Source organism: Agrilus planipennis, unplaced genomic scaffold (genome assembly GCF_000699045.2).
Source record: "Agrilus planipennis isolate EAB-ADULT unplaced genomic scaffold, Apla_2.0 scaffold459, whole genome shotgun sequence".
NCBI classification, from domain to species: Eukaryota; Metazoa; Arthropoda; class Insecta; order Coleoptera; family Buprestidae; genus Agrilus; species Agrilus planipennis.
In genome coordinates this window covers 2,906-20,035 of record NW_020439109.1, presented here as the reverse complement: position 1 = coordinate 20,035, position 17,130 = coordinate 2,906, and the positions used below count along the sequence as shown (strand labels likewise).

At 31.4% G+C, this 17,130-nt stretch overlaps 4 protein-coding genes across 7 annotated transcripts; 1 reads left to right on the top strand and 3 right to left on the bottom strand.

The window, feature by feature from the left end:
- Positions 1 to 106: 106 nt before the first annotated feature.
- On the bottom strand, positions 107 to 4,642 carry LOC108743471 (kinesin-like protein Klp61F). The gene is made up of 9 exons (XM_018479040.1): positions 4,424 to 4,642; positions 4,006 to 4,294; positions 3,679 to 3,839; positions 2,210 to 3,593; positions 1,861 to 2,148; positions 1,615 to 1,794; positions 1,206 to 1,529; positions 1,025 to 1,132; positions 107 to 966 (listed from the first exon to the last, which is right to left on the bottom strand). The coding sequence occupies exons 1-9, from the start codon at positions 4,480 to 4,482 to the stop codon at positions 934 to 936; spliced, it is 2,826 nt and encodes a 941-aa protein (XP_018334542.1). The 5' UTR covers positions 4,483 to 4,642; the 3' UTR covers positions 107 to 933.
- A 584-nt stretch (positions 4,643 to 5,226) lies between these two features.
- On the top strand, positions 5,227 to 9,361 carry LOC108743474. Of its 3 annotated transcripts, XM_018479048.2 has the most exons (10): positions 5,227 to 5,551; positions 5,789 to 6,086; positions 6,139 to 6,298; positions 6,355 to 6,593; positions 6,652 to 7,189; positions 7,300 to 7,963; positions 8,056 to 8,299; positions 8,422 to 8,634; positions 8,752 to 8,952; positions 9,063 to 9,361. In XM_018479048.2, exons 2-10 carry the CDS (start codon positions 5,820 to 5,822, stop codon positions 9,273 to 9,275), a joined length of 2,739 nt encoding a protein of 912 aa, XP_018334550.1. In that variant the 5' UTR covers positions 5,227 to 5,551; positions 5,789 to 5,819; the 3' UTR covers positions 9,276 to 9,361. The 3 variants fall into 3 exon arrangements, with proteins under 3 accessions (XP_018334550.1, XP_018334549.1, XP_018334551.1); XM_018479047.2 differs by lacking the exon at positions 5,227 to 5,551 and having other exon boundaries at positions 5,591 to 6,086; XM_018479049.2 differs by lacking the exon at positions 5,227 to 5,551 and having other exon boundaries at positions 5,592 to 6,086; positions 6,361 to 6,593.
- A 37-nt stretch (positions 9,362 to 9,398) lies between these two features.
- Positions 9,399 to 10,953, bottom strand: LOC108743469 (60S ribosomal protein L17). The gene is made up of 4 exons (XM_018479039.2): positions 10,816 to 10,953; positions 10,617 to 10,722; positions 10,027 to 10,299; positions 9,399 to 9,649 (listed from the first exon to the last, which is right to left on the bottom strand). Exons 2-4 carry the CDS (start codon positions 10,695 to 10,697, stop codon positions 9,449 to 9,451), a joined length of 555 nt encoding a protein of 184 aa, XP_018334541.1. The 5' UTR covers positions 10,698 to 10,722; positions 10,816 to 10,953; the 3' UTR covers positions 9,399 to 9,448.
- A 1,306-nt stretch (positions 10,954 to 12,259) lies between these two features.
- LOC108743475 (SH2 domain-containing adapter protein F) lies at positions 12,260 to 16,907 on the bottom strand. 2 transcript variants are annotated; one of them, XM_018479050.2, is made up of 4 exons: positions 15,400 to 16,907; positions 15,203 to 15,347; positions 15,031 to 15,150; positions 12,260 to 14,397 (listed from the first exon to the last, which is right to left on the bottom strand). In XM_018479050.2, the coding sequence occupies exons 1-4, from the start codon at positions 16,751 to 16,753 to the stop codon at positions 14,208 to 14,210; spliced, it is 1,809 nt and encodes a 602-aa protein (XP_018334552.1). In that variant the 5' UTR covers positions 16,754 to 16,907; the 3' UTR covers positions 12,260 to 14,207. The 2 variants fall into 2 exon arrangements, with proteins under 2 accessions (XP_018334552.1, XP_018334553.1); XM_018479051.2 differs by having other exon boundaries at positions 15,203 to 15,440.
- Between the last annotated feature and the right edge of the window lie 223 nt (positions 16,908 to 17,130).

Sequence of the window (17,130 nt, the reverse complement as noted above, 5' to 3'; positions counted from 1 at the left end):
AAGTAAGTTTTGATGAGTAGGTACTTTCAATTAAAATTATTTCGAATACCTTTATTGTATTATTTTGAAATAATCAAATCTAAATTGATAAATAGCTTCAGAGCAGTATACTGTCCATGTCCAGTGTACATTTATTTCTGTTTTAATATATGTGAAACATCATTTACAAAATTTGAATTACGGTATATTTACAAAATATAGGTTGTAGTAGCACTAAGTAGCATAATTCAATGTGATACAGTTGCTAAAAGTACCTGCCAGTAGATAGTAATTAGAAAAATGATGGTAAATATAAATTGGAGAAATATAATACAAATAGGGATGTATACACCACAAAAAGGACAGAAGAGTGAGTTATGTAAATTTAGCACTGTAAGACTACAAAATCTATGCTTATAACTGTACTATTGTATATTTTACCTTCCTGCACACCATCAATTTATTTTTGATATTAGCGAAACTTATGATTGTCAATTCCTTTTTTGAAATACAATAGTAAATAATTTAACAGAATCATAATAACTAGTTTTTGACCACTACTTAACTTGTATTTTGGTAATGTAATGGATTTAACTTTAGTAATATGTTGGCAGATCTTTGTAATGGTGCACCAGTGTGACGTATTTACTACAACTAAAATGCATTCATTACAAGTCTACTTACAGTTTTTAAAGTAGTACTAGTCTATTAAGTAATAATTTAAACAATCGGTTTTTCGCCCTATTAGTACACTTAATTTTTTTTCTTCAAATTTTATTACTTTTTTAAATAGAATATACAATTCTGTATTATTGACAGTTACCAAAAACGTGGAACTACAAATAATATAAATGATTTAATTATATCTAAACTACTTCTTAGCATAGCCACGAAGTAGCGTCCATGTAAACAAATTAAAAATATTGCATTTTAACAGATTTGGACAATATTACTTCACAATTCATTTTTCTCAAAATTCTCTTTGTCCTGAAAACAATAAATGTATATTAAGAATAATACAAAAACTCAATTAAATAAAAAGTACCTCAAAAACAAACTTGTTATTTGAATCGTTATACTTCACAATTGAATTAGAAGTCTCCAATTTCACATTATTGGCTCTGTTATGTTCCATTAGTGGCAATTTTGAACTCTGGAAAAGTAGATAGTGGGGAAATCAAAAGTAAGGCAGTCCACCTGAGCATTATTATGTTCTTTATATTTACCTTATTCGTTTGATAATCTTCGAATTTTTGCACCATATGTTCTTTAAGAGATGTAGAAACTAATTTTTTAGGATACTGAAATTGTGTGCGCACAGGTGTAGCACCTGTTGGTTCCACAGTAATTAATTCTTCAGTCAACACTTTTTTTACATTTTCTGTACATGTCTTAAAGTGTTCTTTATTAGTTTCAGTCTCCTCTGAAATGATTTCCGTCATTTCATTTAATCCTGATAATGTTCTACCTGTATTTATATCTACGTTGGTCAAGGATTCTTTTATGTCAAATTCATTCAGTTTGATATTATTTAACAAAACTAATAAATCCTAAAATATAATAAAACTTTTATAACACTGAAATATAAATCAATCACTTGAAAGTCAAAAAATTGTGACCAAAATGCATACATACTTCCACTTTTTCTGTATAATTATCTTTTAAAAATACAGTTTTCTCTTGTAAATGTGCAGCCTCATTGGCATTCTTATCTTCGAGATTTTGAAGTACACCATTTACAGAGTCTTTGATAGTGTGGGATGTAGCAGCAACATTTTTGACATTACTAATGTTTCCTTCAAACTGAGCAGTTATCTGCAAAAAAAGCACATTACCATTAAAATAATTAAATACTTTACTTTCAGCATCAGAGAATATTACATTTGGCTGTTCTTTACAAATAATATTGTGCATTTCACTTATTGCAACATTAAGGTTTTTAGACTGTTGCTGAACATCGGAATCAAGGGTACAAATAAGAGGTGTTATTTTCTCAAAATGCTTGGACACCTTATTCATATTAGCAAGTTTCATATCTTGAAGTTGTTTTTCCATTTCCATACCGTTCTTGATATCATCCATTACCTCAAATAATTGGCTTTTTAACATACAAGTTTGCTGTATGAGACTTTCTGCGGGCACTATGAGACGTCGTCTTGCGTTTTCAATCTAAACAAAAAAATAGTTACTATTAACGAAAGATTTTAAAGAATTACATTACTGATCTTACATGTTTCGTTAAATTTTGAGTAAAATCTTTAAATTCGTTCTGCTGTTCATTTATTCTACTTTCCATTATGGCAACATTATTGAGATGATTTTGCATAAGTTCTCCAAATGATAATTTAAATTTTTGTATTTTGTCATTTGATGTTCTTACAGTTTTGTTAATATCCATGTAAAAATCGTTTGTCTCTTTATCAAGCTCTTCTTGCAACTGTATTATATTATCATCTAAGTTATTATTCTGTTCTTCTACTAAATTTAAAGAGAACATCGTCGTTTCGAGTAATTGTTCAGAGTTTCTAATAATTTCGAGCAATGCTCTGTTCTGAGAGTCGTATTTTCTGTAAAACTTTTGCATTTGTTCTGTTATATGACATAAGTTTTCATCAAGAAGCGTTATAATTTTATTGGTGTTTCCTTTGTTCTTTTGGGTCACATCATAAAAGTAATCGACTTTTTCGTGGAGTTTTGACTCGTTACTTGTCGATTTTTCCACTACATCCAACAAAGTTTCTGCTTGTTCTTTTAAAACTTTTTCCGTAGATGCATACTGCGCTAGATAATCTTGTGCTATTTTGAAAGAAGCGGACAAGTCTTCCCATTCCTTTTCTTTGATAGCCTTTTGTTGTTCTACTAACTGAATTCTGTCTTGCAAATCACGTATTATAACTATTTTTTCTGCTAATTCTTCTTTTTGGTACTCACTGGTGGTCATTAAGCGTTCGTAATTTTCGTGAGCGATAAAAATGCCAGTTTTGGAATGCGCCGCATTTAGATCTTTTCTTAAACGTTCAATTTCTTCAGTGTACTGAGAAAGGAGTGCACGTTTCGATAAACGCTGATTTATTTCTGGTCTGTTGGTAATATTACGAGCTCTATATGCGTAATCCAAAGTACTTAATGTCTCTTCCAAATTAGAAAATGTTGGAGAAATTGTAGCTATAATTGAAGTCTTAGTACGTCCTCCTAAACTGTCTTGCAAAATTCTTGTTAATTTAGATTCTCTGTATGGAACATGAGGACATCTATCTACAAGCGCCTTTATACAACGCCCCAAAGTTAATAGAGACTGATTAATACTTCCAGCTTCGCGAGCTCTTACGTCCACTGCCCCTGATCTACTAATATTTTCACTACCTGCTAAGTCAACTAAATTAAGCTTGCCCATTTTAACAACTTCCTCTTCTAGTGTAGTTTCACGCGCGTAAACGGTAATACAAAATACTGTGTGTGATCGGCTGGACTGTGCATTCATTAATGTTGCAGCTGTCCGACGTTTTTCTTGACCCTTCTCCAAAATTTTATACACCTCATTTTTATTGCATACTGTCACTTCTTCAATTCCTTGAACTATAACCGATCCTTTCTGACGCTGATCTTCATATATTCTATTTATCCAAAAATAAGATTTATTTTATTAAACAATTTGTTTTTCTTTTTAATTTAGTAAAGTAACAATTACAAAAAACTCACCGTATACGACTGTTATCTTCTCCATCAGAAAGCAAGTCAAAAATATCTTCATTATACAATTCCAAGTAAGAAACACGAACTGTGTACTCTTGTTGCTGTTGTAAACGAAGTTCTTCAAAAAGGTGTGCTAATGCTCTAGGAATAATACCTGCTTCTTCATCCTACATGTATATTATAAATTATCATAATGAATCTCACTATAAGCCAATATGAAAAATTTTAAATTAAATTTTATCTTCCACACACTTCCACAGAAAATGTCCAGAATAGTTATTTAATAAATTTTAAGTACTGGAATCAATATGCAATTAAGGTAGAAATTCTTACACTATGCCACGATGCTGAAGGAGAATTAACTGAACCTCCAGCCATTGTGTATGTTTTCCCTGCTCCTGTTTGCCCATAAGCAAAAACTGTACAATTATAACCAGCAAGTACTTCTGGTATTAGGGGCTTAACAACACTTAAATACACATCAACTTGCTTCGAATTCGGTCCAAAAACTTTTTCAAAACAATATTTCTTTCCATGTTGTTGCTTTATAACAACTTCTTTAGAATTTGGGATTTCCACACATGTTAGAGAATGAGCATCTCGTTCTTGTTTATTTGGAGGTCTAAAATATTAGTACAGTACAGTTAATATGGGTATTAAGTGAGGTGTTACTCTCATTTTAAAATGAATTTAAGTAACATATAACTTTTTCATGAATAAGAATTATTACATTACGCCAAAATGCACAAACCTTATTCTTAAATAGACGTTAACAGATTGAGGTTTTCCTTTTCTTCCTATTCCAGACATTTTCAGATGTAACTCGTTCTTCAAGAATGATAATTCAATAAAACCATGTAACTGAGCTATTAACAAATTAATTTTTGGTATTACAAAGCAGCAATATTCACGCCAAACGAATATACACAAAAGTGTTGTGCTTGAAAACGGTTAACTATTTGCCATTTGTTTTGCTTTTTAAATTCATATCATAGATACCATAGATACACGCAGTACCAATTGTATAAACTTTAATACTAAGATCATGAAAGGTGCGTTCTAAGTTGACGAATAATTAACCCGGTGCAATTTTACAGATCGGTTTTGATAAACATTTTGTAAAAAGTTATTCGTAAACTCGTATGTTCGAATATTAGAGACGTCTGTTTATTTTTACTGTATTCATTATACTTATGGATCATAATATAATATACATAAACGCTAATACATGTTGTATTAGGTTTCATAAGTTAAATTCGGGAAAGAGAATTCTTGTAAGTGTTTAATGATGTGTAGGTAATTACACATATAAGCACATCTTTGATTGCTTTTTCTGTTTTTCACTAAATTTTAAGTTAAATATAACACTGAATAAAGAATAGAACAGTGTTGCTATTGGCCCCACTTACCCCTACCTACATTTCTCGTTTGTCAAACCGTAAGGTTCCATAAAATTGTACACCTAATAGTTAACAAAGGATTGTGTAGTCTTTTGGTGCAGCTCGTGTGTAGCCTCTAGTAAGTTTTATTAAATGGTCAGAAGCATGTCAGAAGTCAACTTATATTTCAGTAGGCCTATGCAGTAGGCAACTTCTAGTGGTGCACACGGTACACAATATATACTTATTCCACATACCAAAAAAATTACCGACTTCAAATTAAAAAGAAATAATAAAACTTCTGATCTTAAAAATCAAGTTTACACTTTAATAAATGTTAAAAAAAATAAACTAGGAAAATAAAGTGAATAGTCTGATGAAACCACGTAATCCACACAATTTCGAATTCATTAAATATGCCACAATCATAAATTCCACACGTTTTAAAGAATTCCACACTTCCAAGTGATTGGCAACGCTGTTCCAGAACCTATTTTTAGGTATGATGCACAGATTTATGAAAATCTTCAATTACCGGGTTTACTGGTTACTCCATGTTTACTCCTATTATCTCACAATCGCGCACTCGTGTCATTGAAAAGTTGGGTGTATATATAAAATTTACATAGTAAATATTTATATGAAATTTAGTGTTTGTTGACACCTGTTGCTTTGCTTTTGATTTAATGGTACAAAGTAAATGTAGGTGTGTAAAATGAACATTTTGAACTTTCTAGCCTTAAATGTATTTTATAATACATTATAAAAATGTCTTGCCATTATGGTAGTCCGAAACCTATGAGAAGATTGGATATAAATGATGGGCAGATTAAAAATTGGTACCAACACTGTAACTGTTGCCCCTATGGGTATCACATTGATTTGGATTTTGTTCGATATTGTGAAAACATTTCTCAAGGAATACACAGGACTGAATCCTTCAAAAGACGTAAGGATAGAAGAAGGCAGAGGCAGTCTATGGAGGTTTTACTCGGAATTGAACCACAAAATTTGTTTAAATTAGAAAGTGATACGGTACAGGTATTTTATACAATTAAAGGAAAAAGTTTATGTTTGTTTATTTTAGCCTATAAGAGAAGAAAGACAGTTGTTTACTGATGAATCTTTTCGTAAAAATGCTGAATTAATAAGTGATGCACTAGATGAAGTTGTTAGTGATTTTGAAAAGACTTGGAATCGTTCTCATAAAGTGCTTACAAATCTTCCCGATGTTACTGCTGTTAATGGTGGGTGTAATTTTTATATTATCATTCCAACTAAAACTAATAGAATACTTTGAAAGTTGCAGATACAATTTATCATGCACCATCCATTTCCTCAATTTCATCAAATTCTGGTTCATTCATGGTTCTGCCAACAGCTAGTGAAGATGCAGCATCAAATCATGATTATGATATGTTTAATATTGATTCTGTAGGTCTTAATCCTGCAGCTTTACAAAATATTAGAGATCAAGTAGCAATTAGCTTAGAAAGAACTAAAGAATTGGAGGAACGTGTAAAGTTAATTCCCAAGTTACAGGTAAGGTGATAAAAGTGTTGTTTATATAATTAAAGTTAATATTTGTCTTATTTTATAGCTAGAACTTCATAATTTAAAACGTGAAAATGTAAATTTACTATCAAAATTGAGTCAGGAAGAAAGCAAAAATAATTCAAAATTCAACAACACAAATGTTAAATCAATGTCCTCTTTGAATGCAACTAAATTAGAAACAATAAATCAAAATGGGATTCTTTCTATGTCTCCTCCCAGAAAGGACTTTAGTGTAATGTGTAGTGTGCTTACAAGAAATATAGGAGTTGGTCATTATCATCCTAACACAAAATCAGTTTCTACGAACACTTATGATGAAGAAAGGTCTACTGATAAATGGCTGGATAAAAAATGGGAATTTTTAGAAAACAGTTATCAGAAAGCTGCTAGTGCAATTAGCAAAGCAACTCAAACACCTATTAAAGTCACCAAGGATATATTTAATCAAACTTCTTACATACTTAAAGAAAATCGTAATACTCAAACAGTGAATGTTATAAGTGTACGTAATTATGGTGTTTCAGCTGTAATTCCATCTTCAGAAATTGGAGTTACTGCAGCTGTACTATGCCAAGATACTGGTACTTTATTTGCTTATTTTAATGCCTTATTAATTTATTAATAATTTAATACGTAAATTTCTTGAACAAAAAAAACGTAGATACATACATGCATGTATATATAATTGTAGGTGTTTCTGAAGATACAATTACTGACATAATTTGCCCAAAGTGTAATTGTAGTAAATCATCAATTGCAGTAGGTCCAGACAGTGTAGCTGATGGTCAGCTACCAATTTCATTGTCATTAATCTCTTCAAGAAGTAAATCATTCAATTTGGGAGAAGAGCGTCTTAATTTACAACAAAAACAACGGACTGTTGCTTGTCAATATGAAGCAGATGTTTCACATAAGTCATGCCAATGTTTAGTGCAAACATCATCAAAAGCTTGCCAGCACCAAATAAATACTACAGAAAAATTTGTCCAATATAAAAATGATGAAGCAGGAATTTTTTCAATACATATAGGGTGTAATACTGAAATACCAATGGAAGTAAAAAAAAAGAGCGTTGCATGTAACACGCCAAACAAGGAAGTTAAAACAAAAGAAGCGGCGTCTAATACAATAATAAACGAGTTACAGACAAAAGACGCTGCTTGTAATACAGGCGATGTTGAAATTCCTGGAAAGAAAGAATACTTAAGAATGAATGAAAAAGAAAAGGAAAAAGAAGAAATTAAGAAAGAAGATGTTGGAGCTCTGTCTAGAATTCCCAGGCTTCAAACTGATGTTAGAAAATTCAGACGGCAAGATACTTACACCAAAATTTCAGAACCAATTAAAGGTCCTAAGTAAGTAGTTTTTCTAGTACTAAAAAATATATTCTCTTTATCTTCATGCATTATATTTTTACTTTTCATTAACCAATTATTGTCTTGTTTAGAAGAGCAACACCTTCTAAAGAAATGCAAGCTGCTTTGAAAGTACTTAATGATTCATTACAAAAAGGACTTACAAAGAATTCGAAAAATCAATTAAAGAATGCCATAAACATAATAGAACAGGAATGGTTTAATGTTTCAAGTTTAGATGGAGCAAATCCTATGGAAGTTGAAGGATATTTAGATTATTTTGAAGAAATATCCTCTGAACTTCTTCATTACATCGTTAATATGTCAGACGCTAGTGTAAGTAGTAGTTCAGTCATGATTGTGAATGTTTATAAAATATGATATAAAAAGTAAGGTGATCACATTATTTTTTGTTGTTGTTGTACAATTATTAGTGACTGTATTCATTAATTCTTCAGGGTAATACGGCGATGCATTATTCCGTTTCCCATGGTAATTTTGACATTGTTTCGATTTTATTGGATTCAAAAGTATGTGACATAAATAAACCAAATAAAGCTGGCTATACTAGCGTTATGTTAGTTTCTTTAGCAGAGCTTCAAAGTTCCACTCATATGGAAGTTGTAAGACGACTGTTTCAACTCGCTGACGTTAACATCAAAGCACAACAAGTAAACATGAAGATTTTGTTAAAATATTAGAACTACTTAGCTAACGAGATTTTTTGTAAACTTAAAATCGTTTAAAATGAAGGAAAATACTTAATTTGTGTCATTAATACTTTTTAGCATGGTCAGACGGCTTTAATGCTGGCAGTAAGTCATGGTCGTTTAGATATGGTAAATATGCTTTTAGACGCTGGTGCTGATATAAATATTCAAGACGAAGATGGTAGTACAGCGCTAATGTGTGCTGCTGAACATGGACACGTGGATATTGTGAAATTGTTTTTGAGCCATTCAGATTGCGATTCCAGCATAACCGATGTTGTAAGTTTAAGACTTATTTAAATAAAATAAATCTCGAAATATTAAAACCAATTAGTTAAAATATGTTTATCTTTTGCTATAATATTTGACTGCAGCCATTTATTGTTTAGGATGGAAGCACAGCTTTAAAAATTGCTATGGAAGCAGGTCATAGGCACATCGGTGTACTTTTATACGCTCATGAACGGAATGTAGAAGCTGCACATAGCGGTAAATTGAGAAAAAGTAAATCTGCATCACTTAGTCCCCGAACACAATCTTCTCCACTATTGCCCAGGAAACCGTTTCGTGCTGTTACAGAATTTAAATCAAATAAGCACTGAAATAATATCCCTGCTTTTTTGTCCATTTAGTTTTATTTCTGTGAAAAAGTAATATAATCAAATCCAATTGTTATAATTTTNTTTTAAAAATTTAGGTCACAGGATTCTAGTTTATAAAATCAGTGTTTTTAAACATTATTCATTTTATTATTAATATAAATGAACAGTTACATTTAATGAGCAGCAATTGCTCCTTTTGAACGTTTCGTCGAACTTTCTGCAGTTTTCTTCCCTTTCTTCGTTTTACTCCCGCTTTCTGGTGTACTTTCGGCTTCTGTTAGCCACATTTCAATGTGACATGGAGATGACATGTAAGGGTTTATTCTGCCATGAGCACGATAAGTACGACGTCTTAAACATCCAGCTCGATTTACCTTAATAAACACAGAAGTGTTACAGGTAAAATTATAAATTCAGGTAAGAAACAATAATTAAACTACCTTTTCAAAACAATATTTTAAAATGTGAATGTATAGAAGGCTTCCCTTTTCAGTGGATATTGTGTTTTATCTATTACAATTATTATATTAGATGGTGTAAGTACTATTCAATATACATTAAGTTTGTTTTTATGTCTACCATTAGTTTTTATCCGTTTATTGTATCCAATTATGTAATTTTGTTTGACTCTTTAGTATTAATAGATATGCTGCTTTATTTAGTCAAAAACTCTATATTCTTATGAAATTACAATTTTAATTAAAATTAAGGATAATTTAGAAGTGTTATCAGTTTATACAGCAGTACTTACTTGAATATGTTCTATAATTAGTCTATCAACATCCAAACCACTATAGTCTGCATTACTTTCAGCATTTCTTAACATTTGTAGTAAAAATTCTGCTGATTTTTTTGGCCATCGCCCTTGAGTGGTACCAAATTGTTTAGCTTGTGCACATCTACCAACACCACCATTGAATCTTCTGAATGGAACACATTCTTTGTGGTTAATGACATTCTTTAAATATGCCACTGCTCGTTTCAGAGGCATTTTCTTGATAGCATTTGCAGTTTCACATGTATTCTAACAATCAAAAGAAAGGTCGTTAATTTTGTAAATAAAAAAAGAAACATATTATTAAAACAACAATTAAAAAATAATAAGCAAATTGAACAACTACATTGTCTACAGACTAAATTCTAAATGACACACCAACACATAAAACACTAAAGTTAAATAAACAATGACAAAACAATCATTTTAATTTTTCTGTTGAATTAGTAACGTAAGGTGCATATTTTGCTTTGTTGGGGGATTATCAGGAGCAAGTCAAGTGCCCATTTAGTTAAAATTTTTTAGCTTCAACAAACTACTTATAATATTGTATACACTGTACTTACTTTGAAATGTACTCTTAAATTGGATCCTCTGGCTTTGCAAGATTTTGCAGCTACTTCGGGTTCTCTAGCGTATCGTCCCATTTCGAAATTAGTTAAATATTATAACCTATAAATATTCAGAGACAGATAACAGTAAGGTAAATGAAATAGAAAATTAAATAACAATATAAAAAACTCCAAACAGTAATGTTTTAACAACCTTTTTATAGTTGACAACGCGATGTACTATACTTATATAAATATTCACAGATTTATTATTTAATAATCAACTTAATGCAAATGACACCATCTACACCAAGTTTAAAAAGATTCAACGGACGACACGAAATTAGCCACAAACAAACACAACTGCTATCTTCATGTATATACACAGCTGCATTTGTCAAATGTCAAGGGCTTTAGATCCATTATAGATCATTAGACAAAAAGAGATGTATTCAAGTTTACTAGTCGCTTGTTTTTTTTTTTTTAACTTGGAACCATAAATTTTTTATTATTTCATTAAAATAATTATAAAATCATACATAATAATGTTTTAGCATATGTATGTTTGTCAATGTCTTAGTTAGCTGTGGACAAAACGGCATAAAAATATACTTTTCAGTTAAAAATTGTAGAAAAATGGAACTAAGTGACTATTACAACGTTTAATTAAAAGATCGAATTGCATCATAAGCTCATTTTCGTAATCCAGGCTGTTTTCTTTTAATCAGAATCTTTGATTAAAGATTAGCGATTTTAATATATTCGAGTTAGAAATAAACAGTTTCTAATCATAACACGGGCGTATAATTGGTTGCATATGCATGTACCATGAAAATGTTCCCGAAATTAAAATGTAAGTAAATGGTACATTCCATGCTTTCGATGTCACGACTTATTAAAATATAATTACGATCTTTTTCCATAGAAATTTTTTATCAGAACAAGAACTGCAAATAGCGTGGTAGTTTAATGATATGGATGCTCGTCTAGTACACCGGTATCGGGCTTAATTCACAGCCGTGTGCTGCTTTTTTAAAAATTAAAATGTGTTAATAGTGGCGATTAAAATTTTAGTGGTTACTAGGTGAGACATATTTAAAAAGTCGAATAAATAAATAAAAACATTTATGTAGTGTAAGTCACTGAAAATGGTCAAACGACTAATATATTTGTGAAACAAAAATCAATTGTTTTTATTTATTAACCTGGATCAGTATGAACAAAGCTTCCAACCATGAAGTCTAAGCCAGCCAAAAGAAGAATAAGCAACAAAACAAACTGCAACTTAATAACCCACTTGACACCAGCAATATTAATAATGCCTAGGAATAAAACAGCTGCACTTGCAATACCCCTGGTAGCCCAAGTAGAATTTTCTAATCCTATTAAACCTGCCATTGATTCCCCAAATCCAAGAACATTTAGTGCACAACCAACTGCCTATAAATTATGAATATTTGTTTGTTTATTAATAATTGTGTACAAAACTTACTTGACCAAAGCAATACAAAAGACCAAGTGATCCACCAAATCTTGAACCCAAAACATGGGCAATTAAGAAATATACACCACCACTTTCTACTCTACATCTTTCACAAATTCCAACAGCTGATAAAACTGATATTAAAGCTGTAAAAACTGAAAGAGANTATTAATATATTACTGTATAGTTTCATTTTTATTTGAAGAATGGAAACTGATAAATCTAGAATATTAATCCTGTATTAGGTCAAAAGGCTTGATTAAATAAAATCGTTCTTTTGTGGGAACGTATATGTTGCAAATATTTTTTAATCGTTAGGTATACCCATTTAGATTTGATGTATATACTTTTTACAAAATATTATACATAAAAAGGGTGCATTGTAAAAAGTGCATTTATGGCTTTTATTAAAAAGTGTGCAGTTTGTTTAAATGAAGTACCTGATTATTTGTTTTTCTTTAACTTGCTAAATTATTACATTCCTATTGCTGTTATCATGTTTCACTGAACATTGTAAAAATACTATTACCTCTTTCTATTATTATTATTTTTAAAGAGTGCTGGAAGACCATACTGGAAAACCGAAAAAGCAATTTTATGTTTTTACATACGTATGTACATTTTTATGAGGAAAATTTGCATTGTCAATTTTTAAATATAACTTCATAAATAATGTTAAAAAAAACTGTGGAGAATGAGTGCCTAATTTATAACAATAACGATTAAAAGCTGACATCCTAATTTCATGCTGAAACTGAAACTTTGTGACTGACTTTACAAAAAAGTTCTGTATAAATATTAATTATTTTGTTGTTTTTATATATCTACAGGGTGGATCGTTAATCGGTTTACTTGTTTCATAACTCCTTCTTCGTTCAAATTCTTATATTTGATTTTAAATTAATGCTGATTTTACCAGAAAGATGAATTAATTATACACGGAGATCCTTTTGTAATAGTAAAATAACGAAAAAATTGACGAAAGTAATGGTATTAAACGAATGCTGGCATCTATTCAGAGCTTACATTAAAGTGCCATCAGTGTCATCCACATTCACGTTAATTTATGCATTTTTGTCCTGTATATCCCAGTTTGTCACACTGCATTATACATTGTTTTCAACTCCCTACCTCTTTCAAAAGATTACATTACATGTTAGATAGCTATAATGTTAAGATAATAATTAATAGTAGATTTATTGTTGAGTGGCTGACTAAATTTAGTAAAATTAGCAAAGCAATAAAAAAATAATCGTTTGTTATTTTGAATGTCTGTTATCTCACAAAGCGTGTTCATTAACATCATCCCTCTCTACAAATAAAGTTGATCTTAGTAACCAGCGTACTAGCTGAATTAAAAACACTCAATTTAATTAACTTTAGTTAGTCCTTATAAAAAATTAGCTGGCGAAGTATGGCACCTATTAAATCCGTTTTCTCGTATAAAAGTACTCCCAAAAAAAAATATTTTGCATATGACACGCTTCAATCATTAGAATAAAATTAAACGCCTTTTCACGTCATGTTTGTTCGATTCCCCTTCACCCTCATCGTTATTTATCATCACGTTAAGCAACTGTTCTTCCGCCCCTTCTTTATGTACGTATTTTATGAATGATACCTAAATAGACAGGCAATTTCATAAATCATTGATGAGACTTTAATAGAAAAACATAATTGAATAAAATAAAATTAAAAATATACTGAGCAGAATATATACATATTAAAGCCTTTTTTACAATTTAATCCACCGAACGGACGGCAGCGGTTGATTAGGAACATTATAATTTACGTAAATACAAAGATTTATCATATCAACGTGATCCACCCTGTATATTTTATCATTGCAGTTTGGATGGAAGCATACAGGAATACTGTTACACGATTGATTAATTGTTTCAATGCAATGATATAGAATATATAGATAAGTACCTTGTAATTTTTCATTAAAAGAAAATTTTAAGTTCCTGTAGGAAAAGTGTACTTTCGCTAATTAATGTTAAAATTTTTAATTTCAAAAATAAAAATTAAAGAAACTTCGCATCGGCCGATTACATATAAAAAGTATAGTTTTGGCCTTTCAAATAATCAAACGACAGTAAATTAAAGCTTATTAGTTTGGATCATAACAGTTGCAAGATAACTGGTTGCATCAGGTGCATATGTCCAGCTCCCGGAATCGGTAGACGGTTCGCTGTGAAATGCTGAATTGCTTCTGGTATTGATTTAAAGGGGTTGCTTGTGTTCCCAAGTGTAAATACGTCATCGTTTCCACTTTTCCGAATTTTTACGTGTAGGAAACCTCTTGTACTTCTGAAAGCATTTTAAAATAGAATCTATTAACAAAAAAAAATACAACGTGTAATTATACAACACGCTTCTGAAGTGAAACTTCTTCAAAAACACACAAACATACTGTAGAGTTTAAGCACACATACACAAACATATACAAATACATTCATACATTTGTTAGGGCTACACTATATACATGCCGGAGTTGCCTGTAACGAACGTTGCATTGAAGCGCGCTCACGGCTCAAGCGATCCCCACTACGAACTCAACTACGTGGCCGAGTAGAGGGGTGACATCCGTTGCATGATTTCGTTACATAGCAACTCGCATGAAACGAATTTACCCTACCGTGCGTAAAGAAGTTTCATTTCAAAAAAAAAAAGCAGACCATTTAGAAAACAAAAAAAAAAAAAATTATTATTTATCCAGTAAAAAAACTTATCACAAATCCGAAAAAGTATTCTACATTAATATGTATGTAGAAGTCATACATTTATTTACTTATTGATTAGTTTATTCAATTTTAATTATCTTGGGTTATCTTCGTAAGTTCGTAATTAGATCATAAACAAATTGAGTTCCAGTCAGTTAAAAATAGCAATGTAACTCTGAAATTCGCTTATATTACTTATAAAATTTCTTATAGTGCTTACTTTAACGACAATGAATAACTTTCTCGCGACGAACCACTATGCCTAACTAGAAAGCTCCCTTCTTTGAGGTCCTGTAGTACCTGTTCAGCCTCCACTCGACTAATAGCTCCGTGGAACCAACTGTAAATGAAATAGTGTAGGTACTAAAAATAACAGAAAATTTATAATATACCCTTGTTTCTCCAACGGCAAATTGACATCAAAAAGACTGTCGGTTGAGGTAAAATGTGAAGGTTTAAGAGGTAATCCTAAATTTGAACTTTTTATTTTGTCAGGGTCGCTCAAGTTTAATGCTAATTTTGGTTTGAATTCTGGGCCTAAAAAACGAGACATTTAAAAGTGAAGTCAGCATGGGAAATTTGTAGAAACCTTTAAAATCGGGTAGAGTAATACTTTGACTAGAGGATGCCTGGGACAAACTAGGTTCAACATAACTTTGCTGTACACGCAGTCTTCTTCTTAACTTTGGCATATCGAACGGCAGTTCTTTTAAATAGTTGGAGGTAGGGCTATCGGAGGCAGGTACACTTGGGGACATATTTTTCCTCCTTCCTTCCCTCGACTGAATCGAAATGCCGCTATCGGATCCTTGGATTTCAGGATCTCCGAAACGAAGGCCCAAATTAAGCAAGTTTTTATTCTGAGGTAGCCTACGTTTTGCTTTCATGTTTTCAGGTGTGGTTACTTCATCGGGAGAGCATTTTTGAGAAAAATTATTTCGATTGTTATCTGAAGTTTCGGAGGCCGGTTCCTGGGAAGATTTGTCCGAAATGGGACTTAAGATATGCATTTTATTTGCGTGCGACATAAATTTTAACGTCAACGAAACGCCGTAATTAGTAGCATCACCAGATTCAGATTCATGAGAACTTAATGAAGAAGAATGACGGCTCTCACTGCTTGTAGTGCTACGATTTCCTTCGCTAGTACTACTTCGAAGACTTTCCATACTTCCACCGCTACTACTGGTGGTCATACTTTCTGTACTTGAGAACTTTTGATGTCTTCTTCTTCCTTTTAACTCCAACACATTCCGTGGCTGATTTTTGCTTCGATTGTGTCTTTGAAAGAAAAGTGGTTTATGTAATGGCCTATCTTTAATTTCCATAACTCTGCTTGTCATTTTCTTATCATCGCTGTACTGAGACGGTGTATCTTCTTGATGAATTTCGACTTGAAAGTCATTGTTATCACTATTTAAACTTCCTAAAGCTGTCGTTGAATTCTTTACTCGGAGGGACTGGATAGGAAGATGAAACAACTTTGCTTTATTCTTTCGGGAAATTGAAAGATTTGGAGCACTCTGAACGTTGTTTGTCACCATTTCTTTACCATGGAATTTCGCCCGGAGTGGAACAGTGGACGGAGGTGAAGATTTGTATAAAGACAAAGAAATGGAAGATTCTGCGGATGGTTTTACATGAACGTCTTGCAACTTTTGTGACAAAATGGACATCGATTTATTGTCATCTTCGATTTCGTTAACGTTTTCCTGAGAGGCTTTCCGGGCAAAAGTCGATCTATTGCAATTCGGTTTCATTACTGCACTGCTTGGTAGTAAGCAAGGATGGTTTGATAATTTATCCATTTCATCGAGATCATCGTCAGACTTACTGATACGACAATCAAATGCCGTCTCATACACATGTCTTTGGCGGGTCATAGTGTCTTCTATGACATCTGAAGGAAGACATGCACAACGTGCCAGCCTGCACAAAGGCATAACAAATTTTTTGCACACATGCCACTATTATTATAAACGAAATAAAATATTCCGAACCTTTTGAATAGAATATGGTTTGATTGCTCGAATTGAATTCAAATGACTATTGAAAAGTAAGAAAGTTTGTTTTTTTTCGAATTTCATTCTTCATACAAATGTGCTCTCTGGAATATTAAACGGAAACTACTAGATTAAAACATTACATTTGACAAAATTAAAAGCTAAATATTATTATAATTATTAATAAATGACAAAGTGTAACATTTATTTTTGATTTTTTGAATTCATCTAAATCTGAACGAACAAAATTTAAAGAGACGTTACATTAACACAATGTAAATACACGAAATTAATTAAAATTATTTTAAGAAAAAAAA